The sequence below is a fragment of the Delphinapterus leucas genome, chromosome X, assembly GCF_059928025.1.
Source record: "Delphinapterus leucas isolate spDelLeu-1000000601 "Yukka" chromosome X, BTC_Dleu_Yukka2, whole genome shotgun sequence".
Taxonomy (NCBI): domain Eukaryota; kingdom Metazoa; phylum Chordata; class Mammalia; order Artiodactyla; family Monodontidae; genus Delphinapterus; species Delphinapterus leucas.
Genome location: NC_143150.1, coordinates 118,481,062 through 118,502,515, shown reverse-complemented (window position 1 = coordinate 118,502,515; position 21,454 = coordinate 118,481,062). Strand labels below are relative to the sequence as shown.

The following is a 21,454-nucleotide window of genomic DNA, read 5'->3' as shown; positions in this document are numbered from 1 at the left end:
TAATCCTGTGATCTCTAACCCTCGGGCTTGAAGTCTCCTCGGAGATAAAACACCAAGTGAGAATAAATCTAGGTCAAAGGGAGTCATCTGCTCTATAGCTGAGGGTGCGAGAATATAATAGATAGTACACTCTGGTTATGGTTGTACAATACAATAGCTACCTGTGGCTATTTAAACTTAAATTAAATAAAATTAAAAATTAAAGGTACTTGGTAGCCAGTGTGGCTAGTGGTTACCGCATTGGACTGTACAGCTAATACAGCATTTCATCATCACAGAGTTCTATTTGATGGCACTGTTTTAGAGGCATAGATAGCATTGTCCCTTTGACCCTGTCCATGTGATGTTTCTTTAGCATCTCTGGAAATATGTCCTTGTTTCTACCGGTGGTCCTTGTGGTTAGGATGTATTATTCTGGGGGGGGGGGGGAAACACTGCTAAAGACTGCTTAAGAAAACAAAAACAAAAACAACTGCTGTAAATGCAGTGCCGGGGGAGGGGGGGACTAATTATCAAAAGGCTGCGTTTTCCCAATTTTCTTTCTTCTATTCCCGCCCGCCCCTTCTACAAAAGTATCTTCCCTTCTTTTACATTTGCCTTCCTGCTTTATCTGTAGAGTGTCATGTTTTACGTAAGGCTTCCCAGACAAAGTGAAATGCTAGACCAGATTTCAAAAAGAAAAGGATCGGACAGGAACCAAAAGTTTGTTTGCGGCACAGGAATAAACAGTGGGACAGAATGCGCCCAAATCACACCCTGGGAAGAAAAGGAAAAGCAGAAGGAGAGGACGAGACTGGGAGATGCAGGGTAGGTCTGGTCCAGATGGTAGGTCCGGAGGGTAAAGCAGACTGGGGCACTTCTCGCCATTCCTGAGGCTGGCAGGCTGCCCAGGTGCTCAGGAGTTCCTCTGTGCAGTAACTTCCTAATCAGACTCTTCCTGCTTAGGAACAGTGCCTTCCAGAAGAATTTATCTTTGACTCACGGGTGATCTCCACCTTAGGCTCAGTGTGTGCATGAAGAAGACATAATAGGTTAAATGCTGTGTTTGCGGGAAGGAGGCCTTCTTCCTTGAGCTCTTGGAGGAGTCGCAAGGACCGTGTCCCTCTCCTCACCAGCACTGTCTGTGGTTTCCCTCCCTTAACACCAGTCACCCCTTAATGGGTTCTTTAATGCCTGTGCTCTCCCTGGGCAAAACTAGGGAAGCTAAGCAATGCTTTGAAAGAAGGCAGACAGTGGAGATGGCAAGTAGAGGGCAGGATAATGCTCAATAGTGAGGGTCGGGGGCCGGGGGGGGGGTCACAGGAGACAGAAAGCAGGGCAAGGGAGGGGCAAAGTTCAAGTGGGCATCAGGAGCAGGTGTGCAGAACTATAGTTCTGAGGGCCTGCGGCCAGAAGACTGGAGCTGGGGCAAGCTTTTCCACTCACTCCTGAGGCTCTTCTCTGCCTTCTTGGAAGGCAGGCCCTCACCCCACCCGGAAGCATGGCTGGCCAGGGGCTTGTCCAGGTTCACGAACAACTGTGTCAGACAGTGAGGGTGAAGAGAGGAAACCGGCTGGTCGCAGACAGATGGTTGGTGTCCCGGGGTCTCCCATCCCTTGGCTTGGGGGCCCTATCTGTATCTATCCTATCTGTATCGTAAACTTCAAACCTTTCTCCAGCAGTAAGCAAGTTCCTCTTGTGAATGCAGCAGTCTGGATTTCTACTCCACTCCACCCAGACTCCACCCCTGTCCCGCCCCAGGGTCTGCCAAATGCACAACTGAAAGCTTCGGATGGATAATGCCCTGTTTTCCTCTTTTGTCTTGCAGCTGTCTCCAACCTGGACATCGAGAGCAAGCTGAGCGTGTACTACCGTGCACCGTGGCACCAGCAGAGAAACATCTTCCTCCCGGCCACCAGGCCGCCCTGCGTGGAGGAGCTGCACCGCCACGCCCGGCAGAGCCTGCAAGCCCTGCGCAGAGGTGACTGATCTCGGGCTTGTGGGCATTTCGGGGAGAGAACTTGGAGCTCGTACCATCAAGGGGTTGTTTTCTGTCCCATCGGTCCCAACACCTCCCCTTGTTAATAGCAAGTACTTTGAAATGCTCCCGTTTTCTACCCTGAAGTGAAATTCATGGGTAATATAACCTGCCTATTGATGTAACTAAAAATAGCATTATGGCCTGAATATGATAATAAAGAGAACTTAAAAGGAAAATTATTTATAATAATGATATTTGCAATATGCAAATGCCCAGGCACAGCTGCACTAGAAGACATAATGAAGAAGTCAGATGTTTGTGCCTATCAAAAGTAGGTTTGCATTAAGTAAAGACAGAAGTCATTCTGAACACAAAGCACAGAGAAATGAAAGAGTCAGGGGGCAGGAGGACACAACCATAGAAACTGGTGCATTCAGCACATATTATACATGAGCAAAAAAAAGAAAACCCTCTGGATTTTAATTAAAAGAGAATTAGCTTTGACTCAGAAGTAGGTTCTAGGCTTTTCCCTTACAAGAAATTCTGGCGGGCTATCTGTGGGACCGGGGGCACTGTTTCAGTGTTCAGGACTGTACTATGCGTTGTAGGATGGCTGTCGTCCTTGGCTCCAGCCCAATCATCTAACAAACAACCAGAACCTTCCCCAGGGGGTTTCTTCTGCTGCTGTTGAGAACCAGTGATCTGGTCCATTCTACAGCAGGGCACGTGGAGCCCTACAGAGGTCAGGACACTTGCTGAGGGTCACATGCAGCAGGTTAGGTACAGTGCCAGGACGCAGACACCCTCCCCCCGCCCCCCCCAAGCCAGAGCTCTTTTCCTCCGCACCATACACTGTGTCCTAGGGAAATAAAAATAGTTCTAGTTCTCTCACAGTCCCGAGAAAGCCGGAGATAGATAGGCACACAGCATTCAAGGTAGAAGATACAGCCTCCTCTTCCACTGGTTACTTTTCAGTGCCTTAAAGCCACTCTAATTAGGACAAGGAGATTAAAACCTGGCATCATCCTTTTCAGAGCCCCGTCCGTTGGTGTCAGAAGTCGGCATGCCAGCTTTTTTGGCCTTTAGACTTTTGCTATGGAGACACATGGGGTCTGTACATTCAGTGTCTTTGTTCCAAATTCCCTATGCTCCTTTAAGGAATGGTATTTTGCGAGAGTATTAAAATTCAAATAAAATATTTTTATGTCACCATCAAGATGGAGAAATAAAATGACAAACGTTGTTTTCAGCTTTTTTCTTCCTCATGTGTATGACTCCTCCCTTTTGCCCATCCCTTGTCTTTTTTCCCTTTAATGAAAGAGCTAACCTACTAATATCCCTAATGCAACTGTTTCTAAAAATTCCCCTTGGTTATTAGTAGCAGATACTGTGACCCTTATAATGAAGGGTGACAGTATCCTCTCAACCTATCGCTGGCATTCTTACTATTCACTTCAATTTTATAGCTGGCTGAAAAGTTCTTTACCAAATTTTTAGTGCCAGCCACCTTCCACAAAGCTTCGTTAACACTCTTACTGTTCCTCTGCAGCCTGGGTTAGGCGCCCGTGCCATAATCGCCTGTGCATCACCCCACTGTGCTGCGTATAAGCTTACAGCCTAACTAACCACTTACGGGCTTGTCTTCCACCATTAATCCATGAGCAACTCAAGGACAAGGATGATACCTTATAAATTTTTTTTTTTACTTTTTTCTTTTCTTTTTTTTTTTTTGGCCACACCACGCGGCTTGTGGGATCTTAGTTCCCTGAGCAGGGATTGAGCCCCGGCCCTCGGCAGTGAGAGCACAGAGTCCTAACCACTGGACCGCCAGGGAATTCCCATAAATTATTTTTATTCAAAGCATTCAGCATGACCCTGACATAATAGTAGGTCCTCAATGAATGTTTGTGCAACTGAATCAAATTCTGCAGAAAACTGGTCGAGTACTGAGGGCAGAGAATGACGACAGAGGAATCTAATCATTCTCACTAAATACCTTCTCTGATCCCATCTTAGAGAGCTTGAGTAACGTTAGCCCTTTAGACATAATTATTTTTATCCCTTTATTATTATTCATAAGTCATCTCCGATTAGATTTTTCCAGATTCAACCAGATAACATTAAGCTGCTCGTAAGCTATCACACTGCACTGTGTTGTCAGGTTTGGACTTAACAGCAGAACTAAGGAACAGCAAGCGCCAATATCAGTTTTCTCAGAACTTCCTCCTGGGGGCTGAGAGATGGATATGGGGCCTCCTGGGGTTTGTAAGGAAGACGGAGGAGCTGCATCTTGCCCTCCACAGACAGGCTTGCTTTGTGGTTGTCTCAATAGCAAATCTTGGGTGTAGTAGTTTTAATAGCACTGCAGAGAGCCATAAACAGGAATTATAGGCATCACAGAATTAAAAACATGCAGTGTAGAATTAAAGTTAGAAAGCGACTTTTTTTTTTTTTTTTAACTCTCGTCCAAGAAACAGTAGCTTAGCAGTGCATTCATCAGAATACCACTTCTGCCATCTGGTGGCCATGACTAACACTGACCTATCAGACAAGGCCTTGCTCACAAATGAGCTTCCCTGTAGGTTCTCTATTTGGACAGCTGGAATGTCCTGGCTTCCACCAGGAGGGAGTGGATGATGAAGCACAGACAAGCCAGGCTGTGGTGGCAGCAGCAGCGTGCTCCTTTTGGAAATGGGGCTATAAGGAGGGAGCTGGGGGACGGAGATCAGAACCGAGAAATTGGCTGCCTTCAAGATCTGCTCAATAGCCAACCCCTCAACAAAGTCTCTCGAGGGCCAGGCACTGTGCTACACCTAGGATTCAGAAGGCAACAGTGTGTGGTCCTTGCCCACAAGGAATTCCTGGTCTACTGAGGGAGACAGGCAAGTAACCAGGTAATTTCAACACAGTGATATGGGGGCTCAGAGGAAAGGCACTAATGATGCCATGGAGCTTCAGGGAAGGCTCCTCAGAGGAAGCAGCATCCTAATGGATTTCAAGTTATTTAGAATCTGATTCCTCTTTTTTTCCTTTTTTTCTTAGCAGTTCTTTATGCTCAGAGCCAATAATGGCTTGAAGTGATACCGATGTTTACGTTTGTGAGACAGGGAGAGATTACTAAGAGGCGATAAAGAGAGATTTATATCTTATATTTCCTTTCCTTTCGAGTTTCAGGGCTGGGGTCTAAATTTCATTGGTCTAAGGGAATAAGCACCAAGAGTCTACTGCAGTTTCAGGCTCTAGTTGACGAATGTTCTCCTCACACCACCACCAGAAAGAAGTATTAGGGACCCATTAATCTACCCGCCTACTCCCGGCCTGGGGCAAATGAAAGGGCAGGAGGGGAGAAATTGAATGGGAAATGGAGTTGATATCTCCCTCCAGACTCCTCCCTTCCTTCTACCTTTTCCTAACTAGTGACACCTATATTTTACTCTTCATTATGCATCTAAGAGTATAAAAGCTTTTCCTTACACGGCCCATTTAGAAAAGCCCACTGTTTCCTTGCAGAGAGAAATGAGGGTGGTGCTGGAGGTGGGCACTTTAACATGGAAGACATTTATCTCAAAAAGACCTCTTGGAAGGGAGATCAAGCTGGCAGAGTAGGACATGGAGCTCACTTCCCCCCTACAAATACATAAAAAAATACAGCTTCATCGGGAACGACTCTCACAGGATACCAGCTGAAAGCTGTCAAAAGATCTCATACAACCACAGCTGCAAGAAAGATCCCCACATAACCCGGTAGGACGAAAGGAGAGAAAAAAAAGAAGGAATCAGGATGGGACCTGCACCCCTGGAAGGGAGCTGTGAAAGAGGAAGGGTTCCCTCACCCTGGGAACCTCCTTCGCTGGCGGGAAGGTCCGCCAGGACAGGGGAGCTGCAGGGGCCTGGAATTTGCAAGAGAGGAGTGTGCCCGGGCTGACTTGCTGCCAAGCAAGATACAGAGGGACCGGCTGACAGCTGCCGTGCTGCCACACTTCCCGGCCTGAGATGCGTGCCGGCTGGTATGCACAGCTCGTGGGTGCTGAAACTCAGGCTTCAGTGGACAGACACGGGAAGAGGACTTGCTTTGGCTGCGCAGAGACATCCTGAAGAGCCTGGAGTGTGGTCTGGGCTGTAATTGGGGCTGCACACAGGACAGGGCACAGGTCCGCCAAAGGACCCCGTTATCGACGCATGAAGGGCCGGGTACGGGTCCACCATAGACGCCTCATTGCCAGTGTGCTCACTGCGGGGGTGCGGCTCCAGCCACGCCAGACTTTGAGAGCACGCACGTACCAGGGCTGACGTCAGAGCCAATTATCAGCACTCCCACCACGGGGCGCAGCTCCGGCAGGCCTTGGGAGCTCATGCTTTGTGAACCTGCACACTTCAAAGGCAAGGCTGACGCTCGAGCCAATTATCAGCACTCCCACAGCCGAGACGGGTCTCAGGGCGGCACCAGCAGCAGCGGATTTTGTGGGTGTGCACACCGGGTGGCAGGAGGCCTCACAGAGTCACAGGTCCTGGCGGACAGCTCCTGAGGAGGAACACACAGCGGCTCCCAGAGGGAGTGCTCCGGTCCCGCCTACCTCACACTGCAGCTGAGAACCAGATCTCAGGGCCTCTACTCCAACAGCTGGGGAGTAGACCCTGCCCCTGACAGGGCTGTGACAACCACAAAGCAAAGACGAGGCCCCACCCAACATACAGTGCAGGCTCTGGCCAGCACAACACCAAACACACCCCCCATCAAGGGGGAACAGTGGCCAGCACATGCTGAGGAAAGATGTGGCAGACATCCATACCAAATAGAGCCCTCACACCAAAAATAATGGACTCACACAGTCTACCCCAGCACACTCCCACATAAAAACAGCCTTTCAAGACCACAGTAGATAACTGTTTCTCCTAAATTCGTGGAGTTAGAGAAATATAAGTAAAACGGAAATGCAGAGGAACTACTCCCAATTTAAAAGAATAAGAGAAATCCCCTGAGAGAACGATGAAACAAACCTCGCCAGTCTACCAGGCCCTGAGTTCAAAAAGGAGGTAATAAAAATGCTAAAGAACCTAAGAAACACTATTGATAGAAATGTAGATCACTGTAACAAGGAACTATTCAATAGAAACCATGAACAGGAGCCAGTCAAAGTTAGACAACTCAATTGCCAAGATAAAAACCGAGCTAAAGTCAATAAACAGCAGACTTAAATAAGTCTAAATAGCAGAATGAATAAATCATCTGGAAGATAAAATAACACAAACCACCCAATCAGAACAGCAAACAGAAAGACAAGTGAAAAAAAAAAAAGTGAAAGCAACATACGAGATCCGTGGGATAATATAAAGTGTGCACATAATACGGATTCCAGGAGAAGAAGAAAGAGAAAAAGGGATCCAAAATGTACCTGAAGAAATTCTGGCTGAAAACTTCCCAAACCTAAAGAAGGAAACAGATATCCAGGTACAGGAATCACAGACCATCCCAAACAAGATGAACCCAAACTGATCCACACCAAGACACATAATTAAAATGGCAAAAGTGAAAGATAAAGAGAGGATTCTAAAGGCAGCAAGAGAAAAACAGAGTCATTTACAAGGGCATATCATAAGGCTATCAGCTGACTTCTCTACAGAAACTTTGCAGGCCAGAAGGGAGTGGCAAGATACATTCAAAGTTCTGAAAGGAAAAAACCTGCAACCTCGGATACTCTGCCCAGCAAGATTATCATTTAGAATAGAAGGAGGGACAAAGAATTTCTCAGACGAGCAAAAAACTAAAAGAATACAGCAACACGGCAATACTCATGAAAAGATATTCAACATCACTAATTATTAGAGAAATGCAAATCAAAACTACATTGAGGGCTTCCCTGGTGGCACAGTGGCTGAGAATCCACCTGCCAGTGCAGGGGACACGGGTTCGATCCCTGGTCCGGGAATATCCCGCATGCCATGGAGCAACTAAGCCCATGCGCCACAACCAATGAGCCTGCGCTCTAGAGCCCGCGTGCCACAACTACTGAGCCTGCATGCTGCAACTACTGAAACCCGCGTGCCTAGAGCCTGTGCTCTCAAGAGAAGCCACCGCAATGAGAAGCCCGCGCACCGCAACGAAGAGTAGCCCCCACTCGCCGCAACTAGAGGAAGCCCGTGAGCAGCAACGAAGACCCAACACAGCCAAAAATAAATTTGTAAAAATTAGTAAATAATGATAAAAAAAAAACTGCATTGAGATATCACCTCACACCAGTCAGAGTGGCTATCATCAAAAAAATCCAGAAACAGTAAATGCTGGAGAGGGTGTGGAGAAAAGGGAACCCTCCTACACTGCTGATGGGAATGTAAATTGGTACAGCCACTATGCAGCAGAGTATGGAGGTTCCTTAAAAAACTAAAAATAGACCTACCGTGTGATCCTGCAATCCCACTCCTGGGCATATATCCAGAGAAAAACATGGTCCGAAAGGATACATGCACCCCAATGTTCATTGCAGCACTGACAATAGCCAAGACACGCAAGCAAGCTAAATGTCCATCAACAGAGGAATGCGTAAAGAAGATGTGGTGTATATATACAATGGAATATTACTCAGCCATTAAAAAGAATGAAATAATGCCATCTGCAGCAACATGGATGGACCCAGAGAGTGTCATACTGACTGAAGGAAGTCAGACAGAAAAAGTGAGATAGATATCATATGATATTGCTTATATGCAGAATCTTAAAAAAAATGATACAAATGTACTTATTTAAGAAATCAAAACAGACTCACAGACTTAGAGAACAAACTTATGGTTCCAGGGCAAGGGTGGATAGTTAGGGAGTTTGGGATGGACATGTACACACTGCTATACTTAAAATGGATAACCAACAAGGACCTACTGTGTAAAACAGGGGACTCTGCTCAATAGTATGTAACAACCTAAATGGGAAAAGAATTTGATAAAGAATAGATACGTGCATATGTATAACTAAATCACTTTGCTGTATACCTGAAACTAACACAGCATTGTTAATCAACTATACTCCAGTATAAAATAAAAAGTTAAAAAAAGAAGAATATAGAAATACTAAGCCTATCCTAAAAGAAATATTGAAAGGTCTTCTCTAAACAGAAAAGAAGCAAGAATCTATAGGAAAGGGAAAATCAGAACAGGAAAGGCAAGTATATAAAAGGACTGAAGATCACTTAAATAAGCCAGTACATAAACTTTAAAACAATCAAAAAATTTGTGAAAGCAATTATAACTATAAGGAACAACAAAAGGATAAACATGAAGACGTAAAAGAGGACATCAGAATCACATAATGTGGGAGAGGGGAGTAAGAATATGTAGTTTTTTTAGAATGTGTTTGAGCTTACATGACTATCAGTCTAAGGCAAGAAGATACAGTTATGGTTTAACATACTTGAAAACCAGGGTAACCACAAATTAAAAACATACAGTGGTCTCACAAAAGCCAAAAAGAAAGGAACTCAAGCATAATACAAAAGAAAACCATAAACTACAAAAGGAAAAACAAAAAGAAGGAACAAAGAAGAAATACAAAATCAACTGGAAAACAAGGTTTAAAATGGCAATAAATACATACTTATCAATAATTACTTTAAATGTCAATAGACTAAATGCTCTGATAAAAAGACATAGATTGGCAGACTGGATAATAAAACAAGAACTTACAAACTGCTGCCTATAAGAGACCCACTGTAGGGTTAAAGACATGCATAGATTGAAAGTGAGGGGATGGAAAAAGATATTTCATGCAAATGGAAATGACAAGAAAGCGAGGGTAGCAATACTCATATCAGAAAAAATAGACTTTAAAACAAAGGCCATGAATAAAGACAAAGAAGGACCCTGTATTAATGATAAAAGGATCAATATAAGAAGAGGATGATATTACACTCATTAACGTATATGCATGCAATATAGGAGCACCTAAATACATGAAACAAATACTAACAGACATAAAAGGAGAAACTGATGGGAATACAATAGTAGGAGGAGATTTTAACACCCCACTGACATCAATGGACAGATCTTCCAAACAGAAAATCAATAAGGCAACACAGACTCTAAGTTACACATTAAAACAGACTTAATTGATATCTACAGGACACTACATCCAAGAAAACCAAAATACACACTCTTTTCAAGTACACATGGAACATTCTCTAGGGTAGACCACATACTAAGACACAAAACAAGCCTCAACACATTTAAGAGAAAAGAAATTACCTCAAGCATCTTCTCTGACCACAATGGCATGAAACTAGAAATCAACCACAGAAAGAAAAATGAGAAAAAAATGATTACATAGAGACTAAACAACATGCTACTAAAAAAAAATGAGTCACCAATTAAATCAAAGAGAAAATTAAAAAAATTACCTCAAGACAAAGGAAAATAAAAACACATGGGCTTCCCTGGTGGCGCAGTGGTTGAGAGTCCGCCTGCCAATGCAGGGGACACGGGTTCATGCCCCGGTCCAGGAAGATACCACATGCCGCGGAGTGGCTAGGCCCGTGAACCATGGCCGCTGAGCCTGCGCTCCGCAACGGGAGAGGCCACAACAGTGAGAGGCCCACGTACCACACACACACACACACACACACACACACACACACACACACACACACACAAAAAGCCCACAACCATCCGAAATCTATGGGATGCAGTCCTGAGAGAGAAGCTTACAGCAATACACGTCTTCCTCAAAAAATAAGAAAAATCTCAAACAACCTAACCTTCCACCTAAAAGAATTAGAAAAGAACATACAAAACCTAAAGTCAGCAGACGGAAGGAAATAAAGATCAGAGAGGAAATAAATAAAATAGAATTACAAATAATAAAAAAGTCAATAAAACCAAGAGCCGTTTTTTGAAAGGGTAAAACAAAATCAATGAACCTCTAGCCAGGCTCACCAAGAACAAAAGAGAGAGGACCCAAATAAACAAAATAAGAAATGAAAGAGAAACAACAACCAATACCGCAGAAGCACAAAAAATCTTAAGAAAAAAACCATGAACAGTTTACATGCCAACAAAATGGACAACCTAGAAGAAACTGACAAGTTTCTAGAAACATACAGCCTGCCAAAACTGAATCAAAAAGAAACAGATAATTTGAACAGCCCGATCATTAGAAGTAAAATAGAATCTGTATAAAACAACAACAACAACAACAAACCTCCCTGCAAACAAAAGTCTAGGACCAGATGGCTTCACTGGGGAATTCTACCAAACAAAAAGAAGAACTCATACCTATCTTTCTCAAACTATTCCAAACGACTGAAGAGGAGGGAACACTCCCAAAATCATTTTATGAAGCCACTATCACCCTTATACCAAAACCAGACAACGATACTACAAAAAAACAAAATCACAGGTCAGTATCTTTGATGAACATAGATGGAAAATTCCTCAACAAAATATTAGCAAACTGAATCCAACAACACATAAGAAGGATCATACACCATGATCAAGTTGGATTCATTCCAAGGTCACAAGGATGGTTCAACATACACAAATCAATCAACGTGATACACCGTATCAACAAAAGAAAAGACAAAAACAACATGATCATCTCAATAGATGCAGAAAAAGCATTTGATAAAATTCAACATCCATTCATGATAAAAATTCTCACCAAAGCAGGTATAGAGGGATCATATCTCAACATAATAAAATCCATTTACAACAAACCCACAGCGAATATAATACTCAACAGTGAAAAGGTGAAATCCTTCCCACTAAATTCTGGAACAGGACAAGGATGCCCACTCTCACCGCTTCTATTCAACACAGTATTGGAAGTCCTAGCCACAGCAGTCAGACAAGAAAAAGAAATAAAAGGTGTCCAAATTGGAAGGGAAGAGATAAAATTGTTATTGTACGCAGATGACATGACACTCTATATAGAAGACCCTAAAGACTCCACACAAAAACTGTTAGAATAAATGAATTCAGCAAGGTAGCAGGATACAAGATCAATATACAGAAATCTGTTGCATTTCTTTATACTAACCATGAAATATCAGAAAGAGAAAGTAAAAAAAAATCCCGTTTACAATTGTGCAAAGGGCTTCCCTGGTGGCACAGTGGTTAAGAATCCACCTGCCAATGCAGGGGACACGGGTTCAAGCCCTGGCCCGGGAAGATCCCACATGCCGCGGAGCAACTAAGCCCGTGCGCCACAACTACTGAGGCTGCGCTCTAGAGCCTGCGTGCCACAACTACTGAGCCCCCGTGCCACAACTACTGAAGCCTGCACACCTAGAGCCTGTGCCCTGCAACAAGAGAGGCCACCGCGATGAGAAGCCCGTGCACTGCAACAAAGAGTAGCCCCCGCTCGCCGCAACTAGAGAAAGCCCACACGCAGCAATGAAGACCCAAAGCAGCCAACAAGATAAAATAAAATAAATTTAAATAAATAAATAAAACCTAACCAAAGAGATGAAAGACCTATACGCTGAGAACTATAAAACACTGATAAAGGAAACTGAAAATGATACGAAGAAATGGAAAGCTATCCCATCCTCTTGGATTGGAATAATTAATATTGTTAAAACAGTCATACTACCCAAAGCAATCTACAGATTTCACATGATCTCTATCAAATTACCCGTGATATTTTTCACAGAGCTAGAACACATAATCCTAAAATTTATATGGAACTACAAAAGACCAAGAATTGCCAAGGCAACTCTGAGGAAAAAGAACAAAGCTGGAGGCATAACCCTCCCAGATTTCAGACAATACTGCAAAGCTACAGTAATCCAAACAGCATGGTATTGGTACAAAAACAGACATATAGATCAAAAGAACAGAATAGAGATCCCAGAAATAAACCCACACACCTACAGTCAATTAATCTTCAACAAAGGAGGCAAGAATATACAGTGGAGAAAAGACAGTCCCTTCAGCAAGTGGTGTTGGGAAAGCTGGACAGCCTCATGTAAATCAGTGAAGTTAGAACACAACCTCACACCATACACAAAAATAAACCTAAAATGGCTTAAAGGCTTAAACATAAGATATGACACCATAAAACTCCTGGAAGAGAACACAGGCAAAACATTCTCGGACATAAATCATAGTAATGTTTTCTTAGATCAGTCTCCCAAGGTAAAAGAAGTAAACGCAAAAATAAATAAATGGAACCTAGTCAAACTTACAGGCTTTTTCACAGCAAAGCAAACCATAAACAAAATGAAAAGACAACCTACAGACTGGGAAAAAATATTTGCAAACGATGAGAACGACAAGGGCTTAATTTCCAAAATATACAGACACCTCATACAACTCAGTATCAAAAAACAAACAAACAACCCAATCAATAACTGGGCAGAAGACCTAAATAGACATTTCTCCAAAGAAGACATACAGTTGGCCAACAGGGACATGAAAAAATGCTCAACATCGCTAATTATTGGGAAAATGCAAATTAAAACTACAAGGAGTTATCACCTCACACCAGTCAGAATGGCCATCATCAAAAAGTCTAAAAATAATAAATGCTGGAGATGGTGTGGAGAAAAGGGAACCCTCCTACACCGTTGGTGGAATGTAAATTGGTGCAGCCACTATGGAGAACAGTATGGAGGTTCCTTAAAACACTAAAAATAGAGTTACCATATGATCCAGCAAACCCACTCCTGGGCATATACCTAGACACAACTATAATTCAAAAAGACACATGCACTGCTATGTTCACTGCAGCACTATTTACAATAGCCAAGACATAGAAGCAACCTGAGAGTCCATCAATAGATGAATGGATAAAGAAGATGTGGTGTATATACAATGGAATATTACTCAGCACTAAAAAAGAATGAAATATTGCCATTTGCAGCAACATGGATGGACCTAGAGATTATCATACCAAGTAAGTCAGACAGAGAAAGACAAATATTGTATGATATCACTTACGTGTGGAATCTAAAAAAAAAATACAAATTCATTTATTGACCAAACAGAAACAGACTCATAGACATAGAAAACAAACTTATGGTTACCAAAGGGGAAAGGGGAGGCGGAGGGATAAATCAGGAGTATGGGATTAACAGATACACAGCACTATATATAAAATAGATAAACAACAAGGATTTACTGTATAGCACAGGGAACTATATTCAGCATCTTGTAATAACCTATATTGGAAAAGAATCTGAAGCTGTATGCCTGAAACTAACACAGTATTGTATTCCATTGTTTTTTTCTCTTAATTAATTAATTTATTTAGTTTTCGCTGCATTGGGTCTTCATTGCTGCGTGCAGGCTTGTCTCTAGTTGCGGCGAGCGGGGGCTACTCTTTGTTGCGGTGCACGGGCTTCTCATTGCGGTGGCTTCTCTTGTTGTGGAGCATGGGCTCTAGGCACGTGGGCTTCAGTAGTTGTGGCTCGCAGGGTTGGCTGCTCTGTGGCATGTGGAATCTTCCCGGACCAGGGCTCGAACCCGTGAACCCTTCATTGGCAGGCAAATTCTTAACCACTGCCCCACCAGGGAAGTCCCACAATATTGTAAATCAACTACATAATTTTTTTTTAAGTCTTCCTGATGAACAATGGCTATGGTGGCAGTTTAGCAAAGACCACCTGTGTGGGGATGAGGACTTTTCTCTGGTTGTGAATGGGAGTCAACATTTGTCTAAAGAATCCCAAGCAGGGCTTCCCTGGTGGCGCAGTGGTTGAGAATCTGCCTACTAATGCAGGGGACACGGGTTCGAGCCCTGGTCTGGGAAGATCCCACATGCCGCGGAGCAACTAGACCCGTGAGCCACAACTACTGAGCCTGCGCGTCTGGAGCCTGTGCTCCGCAACGAGAGGCCGCGATAGTGAGAGGCCCGTGCACCGCGATGAAGAGTGGCCCCCGCTTGCCACAACTAGAGAAGCCCTCGCACAGAAACTAAGACCCAACACAGCCAAAAATAAATAAATAAATTAAGGAGCCAGATTAAAAAAAAAAAAGAATCCCAAGCAAAGGTAGGTGAGAAATACTGCCACATTTTCCTGACACAGACAAAGTCGGCAGTTGAGGCAGGGAGGCCCACAGACAGGCCAGTCAGACATGGACAGAAATCAGAAGGCTCAAGAGTGCTCAGGTACTGGTTTAGAGTACAGCACACTGACTACAGCAAAGAGGAAAGGGGCCAGCATTAGGGCAGCCAGTGTAAATAGGCAACAGGACCAGAGAACGACCTAACAGCAAGGGCACAGCGAGGGCACTAACTAACTACACAGCCCATGGGAAAGGTAGGGCTTTAAAGTGCATTCTACTGTTACAAAAGCAGACCTTAATGAAAGCATTAATTTGTTCTTCCTTTCAGTCACTCCACAAACATTTATTGAGAACCCACTGTATCACAGGCACAGCAGGGCACTGCAACAGAAAGCTGAATATAATCTCTGTTGTCCAGGGGCAGCCTTCTATAAAAGAGGCAGACATATAGAGAGATCCTGATGTTTATCAATACAATGAGAGAGATGAAATGGCCACTGGCACTACAGGGCCTTCAGAGGAAGGGCATCTGACGCCACCTGAGAGGGTCAGTGTAGTTAGCTGTTTCCTAACACGGGTAAACGAATTAGTGTCTTATGAGTAGCCAAATATTCTATATTATCAACGTCCAAAGAATTAGAATGTGATAAAATGTAATTATAATCAAGTACTATCAAATCCCAGCAGTCTTGCTCTGATTAGCGAGGTGTGTTTGGACCTTCTAGAGCTTACAGGTCAAGAAGTGGTCAAGAGCAGAGCCCTGGGGCCAAGTGTGTACCACTGACAGCTCGGCAGTGACTTAGCCTCCCTGACTGGTTTAGGCATCTGCACGAGAGGGACACTATCAGTGCCTACTTCGTGCAGTTGTCAAGATAACGCACCTAAAAGCTTTTGCAAAGCATCTTTGATGCATGGCAATTGCTCAATAAATATTGGGCATCATAATTATTATCGCAGACGTGCTGAGTAATGGCAACTTTAAACAACACGAGACAGATTAAGACACCTGCTGCACAAATTTCTACCTTGGTCATATTGGGTGGGAGTCACGAGATTTCAGGCCCTAGGCATGAGTGTGGGCTGGGTTTTGGCAGGCAGGGAAGCCTTTGGTGTGGCCAGTATGTTGGGTAGGACGTGCTTTGGGGCTCACTGAGACACCCAGAAAGCTAAGCTGTGCTCTTGATGTCTCAGTGATTCTTGTCAATGAGTCAGGACCACTTCATCGCACACATGGAAATTTCTTGGTTTTTCCCAGAAGTACCTTTATTCCTAAATCAGACAACTGTCACCACTGGGATTTCTTTACTTTCTTAGGAACACAGGATTTGAAAGCCATCTGAGTGTTGTGGGTGACAGAGCGTAGATGGGTACAACGGTGTTCAGGCCACAGGCTCTGTTTTTAAAAAATGTAATAAAGAAATAAATGAATAAGGCCCTGATGTGTAGGACTCTCCAGTTTCTGTGATATATATACTCCCACCGTAGCCTATTTCAAGCTACCAACAGTTTAAAAACTGGCTCGCAAAATTCCTGAACACATAGCAATCCGGGCCCCTGAGCCAATGTGAGCTGGCACCATCACCCACTGGATGGCTGTGAGCATCTGTCGCTACCACCCTGGGAGGCTCTGGTGTGTCTGTGCCTAAGGTCCACTCCAGGACTGATGTCAGCAGATCTTGCACCATTGTTCTAGTTTTTTTTTTTTTTTTTTTTTTTTTTGCTCATGTTGTTTTGAAACGAGGCATGTTGAGAAATATACTACTTTTTCCAAACTTAGAGTGAACCATCTTGTACAATGATTATGAGATGGACCCACTGAAATGTAGGTGTCCAACTTCATGTGAAGTGAAAGTTTAGTTCAGAACCATTCTGAAAAGCTTATTTGCTTTACAAATGAGCTGGATTAGCAAAAACCCACTTTTTTCAAGCCTTTTGCTCATCCTCCCAAGGGGGAAAGAGAAATTGAAAATGCCAAGTATGTTTCTGTATTATCGCTTTTTCTGCCCCCAGAACACCGGAGCCGGAGCGATCGCCGCGAGCAGAGAGCTGCTGCACCCCTTTCCGTAGTAGCTCCTCCACTGCCCGCCTACCCCCCAGCTCACAGCCAGAGAAGACGCGAACTTAAGGACCGGCACTTCTTAACGGTGAGCTTGATGGCCAGGCGGCAGCCCTGTACCTGCTCAGCGGGAAGTATGAGTGGGTCTTGGGCGTCAGTTTCACTCCTCCTACTGAAGGAGACTGGGCTGCCTGAAAGAGCTAATCATGGGCATTTGAAAACTGAATTTTTCCCCTTTCATTCCTGAAAGGAATGCCTCTTTTTTGGGGAACAGAGTGGGGATACAGATTTTTTTTTAAAATTGAATTGGCTGCACAATGCAGTAAAGCAATAATAGTTAAGGACTCTAAAATCAGGGAAATTAGGAATATTGGATTAGCAGATACACACCACTATACATAAAAAAGATAAACAACAAGGATTTATTGCGTAGCACAGGGAACTCTTTTCAATATTTTGTAATAACCTATAATGGAAAAGAATCTGAAGAAAAAAAATATGAAACTGAATCACTGTGTTGTATAACCGAAACTAACATAATATTGTAAATCAACCATCCTTCAATAAAAAATAAATAAAATCAAATCAGGGGAAAAATTGCTTCAAATCCTAATTCTTCTGCATACAAGCTGAAAGATTTAGGGCAGGTTATTTACCTTCCTTGTGCTCAGTTCCCTCATCTGTAATATGGGGATATTAATAGTAACTAGCTTATAGGGTTTGAGGCTTAAATGAAATAAGGCATGGAAAGAGCTTAGCACAATGCCCAACACAGAGTAAGACCTCAGTAAATGTTAACTGCTGCAACCACTACTATTATTACTAGTCAGGCGATCGTGTGGCTGACTAGGCAGGGTGAACTGAGAAAGAACTTACATGATGTGAAAAATTACCATTTGAGGACGAATCATCTCGTAATTTCATGCTTCCCCCATTCTATAAGGGAGGGTGCTCTTCTGAGTAACCAGTTACCAGAGTGATGTCATCACCACTGGTGATGTCAGCCTTGCCTGGGTGGGTGTGGCTGTAACTCAGCTCAAGCCCCCAAGTATGGATCAGAGATGATGAAGCTGAGACCAGCTCAGAGTACCTGGAAACACCGTTACCCCAGGTGTGCCTTCTGAGGGCTCAGTGGGGACAGGTGAGCCCTTTGTGCCTCTGAGTAGGGCACCACTGAGGTGAGAGACTATGGTTTCTGTGACCAAATCAGCCTACACAGCCTGCCTGAATGGGTAGACCCCTGCTCCCTCGTCATGCCAGTCTGAGGCCCTAGGTCTAAAGAAGTTACAATAGTGTAGGTAGAAGTTGAGGTTTTTATTTGAAATTAAGGTTGTATGTATAATTATAAACCCTGTACCCTTATGGCTTTACAATATGCAAATTAGATGCAAAATATTTGGGTCACATGATGCCAGACACCAAGCTGAGAACAGATTTCATCTAAATGACTCTCATGATATATCCAGAGAAAACAGTGAGTGATACTGAATAGTACACAGACATTTTTCCGACTCGTGGCTGGACAGTAGGTTTCATGTCCCTCAGGCTCATCAAGTGTCTACTAAGTGCCACGTCAAACTCACCATACTGCTGCAATGCAGCCCAGGGATAAGAAAGGAAGGTAAGAGTCTCTTATGGCTTTCTGGGTCTTTATATAGAGCAGTTACAACATGCTAGTGATTTGTCATAAAAGCCCTGCTCGACAAAAGTTCCTATTAAGCTCAAATCTGCTTGCTGCAGCATTTGCTTTTAATGAGGCATTTTCTGCATAAAAATGCTAAAAATATTTTTCCCATTCATTATAATATGTTTTGTGGCTCATTAAGCTGGCTTTCTTGGCGGGGGGCGGGGGGAGAGAAGAATGTTAAGCATTCACAGAGATGACATAAAAATATTACCCTTTGTCTTAATCTGCATAATTTTTAATAATGTCTAAATACCAAAATAAGACTATAGGAAAAAGCTTAAAATAATGAATAGCAATGAGTGTGCTTCATTTTCCCAACAAACATTAATAAGAGGTCATACTTATGTAAACCAGAAAATTTACCCATCTCAATAATAGTTAGTATTTCTAAGTAATCTGGGGAAATTTTAACTGTTCCATTTGTTTGATTGAGTTTCGGTCACCAAGGTCATTGGAAGATTTCCATTCAGGTTGAATCCCTCAGACCTGGAGCTGACTCAGACTAGAACACAGTTCTATACATTAAGCTTTGTTTACAAAGGCTGTATACTGCTGCAAGAGAAAAGGCTGTAGGTATAGGGATAGGAAGTTTGTAGCCAAATTGCTAGACAGACGTTTTCGTAAACAGCAACTCTTCTTTCCTTTACAAGACTTCAGTTAAACCATTTTTCTCCCTTTAAAAAAGCATTCATAATGAGATTCTGATATACACTCGTCCACAATTCTATAAACTGTTATACTGTACTTTGGTCATTAAAGACATGATCTGTGAAGCCAAACTGCCTGGAATTGAAGACCAAGCTCTACCATTTACGAGCTATGTGACCCTGGACAAGTTAACCATTTCAGTGTCTTGGGGATAATGAGAGAGAGTACCTTTTAAGTTTAAAACAAGGATTGAATGTGTTAATGCATGTAAACAGTACCTGACACATAAAAAGCACTTGATATGTATTAGACATCATCATCATCATTGTTATGATTGGGCAATCCAAGGCCCTGGGGTATCAGTGATATAGTGATAAGACCATGGGTCCAACTAGGCTTAAATCCCAGCTCTGTAAGCTGAAAATTCAAGGGGTGTCTCCTAATGAAAGCCCATATGGAAGTCCTCCCTCATCAAGGGTGGCAAAGGAGGTGATTTCAGGCCCAGATGGTTTCACAGAGGAATTCTACTAAACTTTCAAAGTCCAGATAATCTCAACGCTCTATAAGTTGTTTCAGCACATTGAAAATGAAGAACTTCTCCATTTCTTTTATGAAACTTTTCTGAAGGTTTGATACCTAAACCTGATAAAGACAGGAGGGAGGGAGGGAGGGAGGGAGGGAGGGAGGGAGGGAGGGAGGGGAGGGAGGGGAGGGAGGGAGGGAGGGAGGGAGGGAGGGAGGACAGACCAATATCGACTCATGATTATTGACGCAAAAATGCTAAATTAAATGTGAGCAAACAGAATACAATATCATACTGAGAAATTAATATACCATGACTAAATGGGATTTATTCCAGGAATGGAAGGTTGGTTCAATATTAGGAAATCTATTAGTATCATATACTATATTAATAGATCTAAAGGGGGAAAATCCATATGATTACTTCCATAGATGCTGGAAAGGCCTTAAATAAAATTCAAGACCTATTCTTTATAAAAAGACTTGAGAAAATAGGAATTCAATGGTACTTCATTAACAGGATAAAATATATATGCCTTAGTCCTAAAGCCAGTATCTAACTTAATGGGGAAACATTAGAGGCATTTCCATGAAAATGAGAAACAAGGCAAGGATACTCATTATCTGCTAGTAATGAGCATTATATTAGAGGGATTAATCAATGCAGTTGGACAAAATAAATCAATTACAGGCATAAGAATTGGTAAAGAAGGAGTAAACCTGTATCGAGTTGCAAATGATGTGATACTATGCCAGGAAAATTCTAGAGAATCAATTATAAAACTAATTTAAACAATAAAGGAATTCAATAAGTAGCAGGATAAAAACACAAAAATCAATATCCTTCACTTACACAAAGGATAGACAATTAGAAGACCTAGTGTTACAGAAAACTCCATTTACAGCAATAACAAAGAAGGTTAAATACTCAGGAATTAATTTATCACAAATGTGCAAAACCTATATTAGGAAATTTGAAAGCATTCCTAGAAGACACAAAATTATACTTTCTCAAGTGGAAGGACACCCCTTGTTCTTGGATAGAATGATTCAGCACTATAAACAAGTCAGTTCTAAATAAATTTATAAGTTTAACACAATCCCAATAAAAATTACCAATAAGCTTTTTTAAAAATGGAGTTTGACCCATTGATACTAAAGTTCTTATGGAGAAATAAACATACAAGAACAGCCAAAGGGAATTTGGGCCAAGATGGCAGAGTAGGAAGACCCTGAGCTCACCTCCTCTCACAAGCACACCCAAACCACAGCTATCTGCAGAACCATCTATGAAAAAGACCAAAACCTATCCGAAAAGACCTTTAACAACTAAGACATAAAGAAGGAACCACAACAAGATGGGCAGGAGGGGCAGACTTCTCATATAATCAAGTCCCATACCCCCAGATGAGTGACCCACAAACTAGAGAATAATTATATTGCAGGGGTTCTCCCACAGGAGAGTTCTGAGCCCCATATCAGGCTCCCCAGCCCAGGGGTCCTGCAATGCTCTGGGAAGATGAGCCGCCAAAGCACTTGGCTTTGAAGGCCAATGGGGTTTAATTCCAGGAGTCCCAAACGGCTGCAGAAA

The 21,454-nt window shown here is 42.9% G+C and overlaps 1 protein-coding gene and 1 long non-coding RNA gene across 4 annotated transcripts in view; one reads left to right on the top strand and one right to left on the bottom strand.

Annotated features, from left to right (window-relative positions):
• LOC111168917 (uncharacterized) overlaps nucleotides 1–21,454 on the bottom strand; it is an 85,646-nt gene that overhangs the window by 18,542 nt on the left and 45,650 nt on the right. The window lies entirely within an intron of this gene.
• The window catches only part of NHS (NHS actin remodeling regulator), a 348,226-nt gene that overhangs the window by 281,535 nt on the left and 45,237 nt on the right, over nucleotides 1–21,454 (top strand). For both annotated transcript variants that reach the window (XM_089904744.1, XM_022562707.3), the window contains exons 2-3: nucleotides 1,808–1,960; nucleotides 16,961–17,094. In XM_089904744.1, the coding sequence (XP_089760870.1) occupies nucleotides 1,808–1,960; nucleotides 16,961–17,094 (287 nt within the window). The remainder of the gene's footprint in view (nucleotides 1–1,807; nucleotides 1,961–16,960; nucleotides 17,095–21,454) is intronic.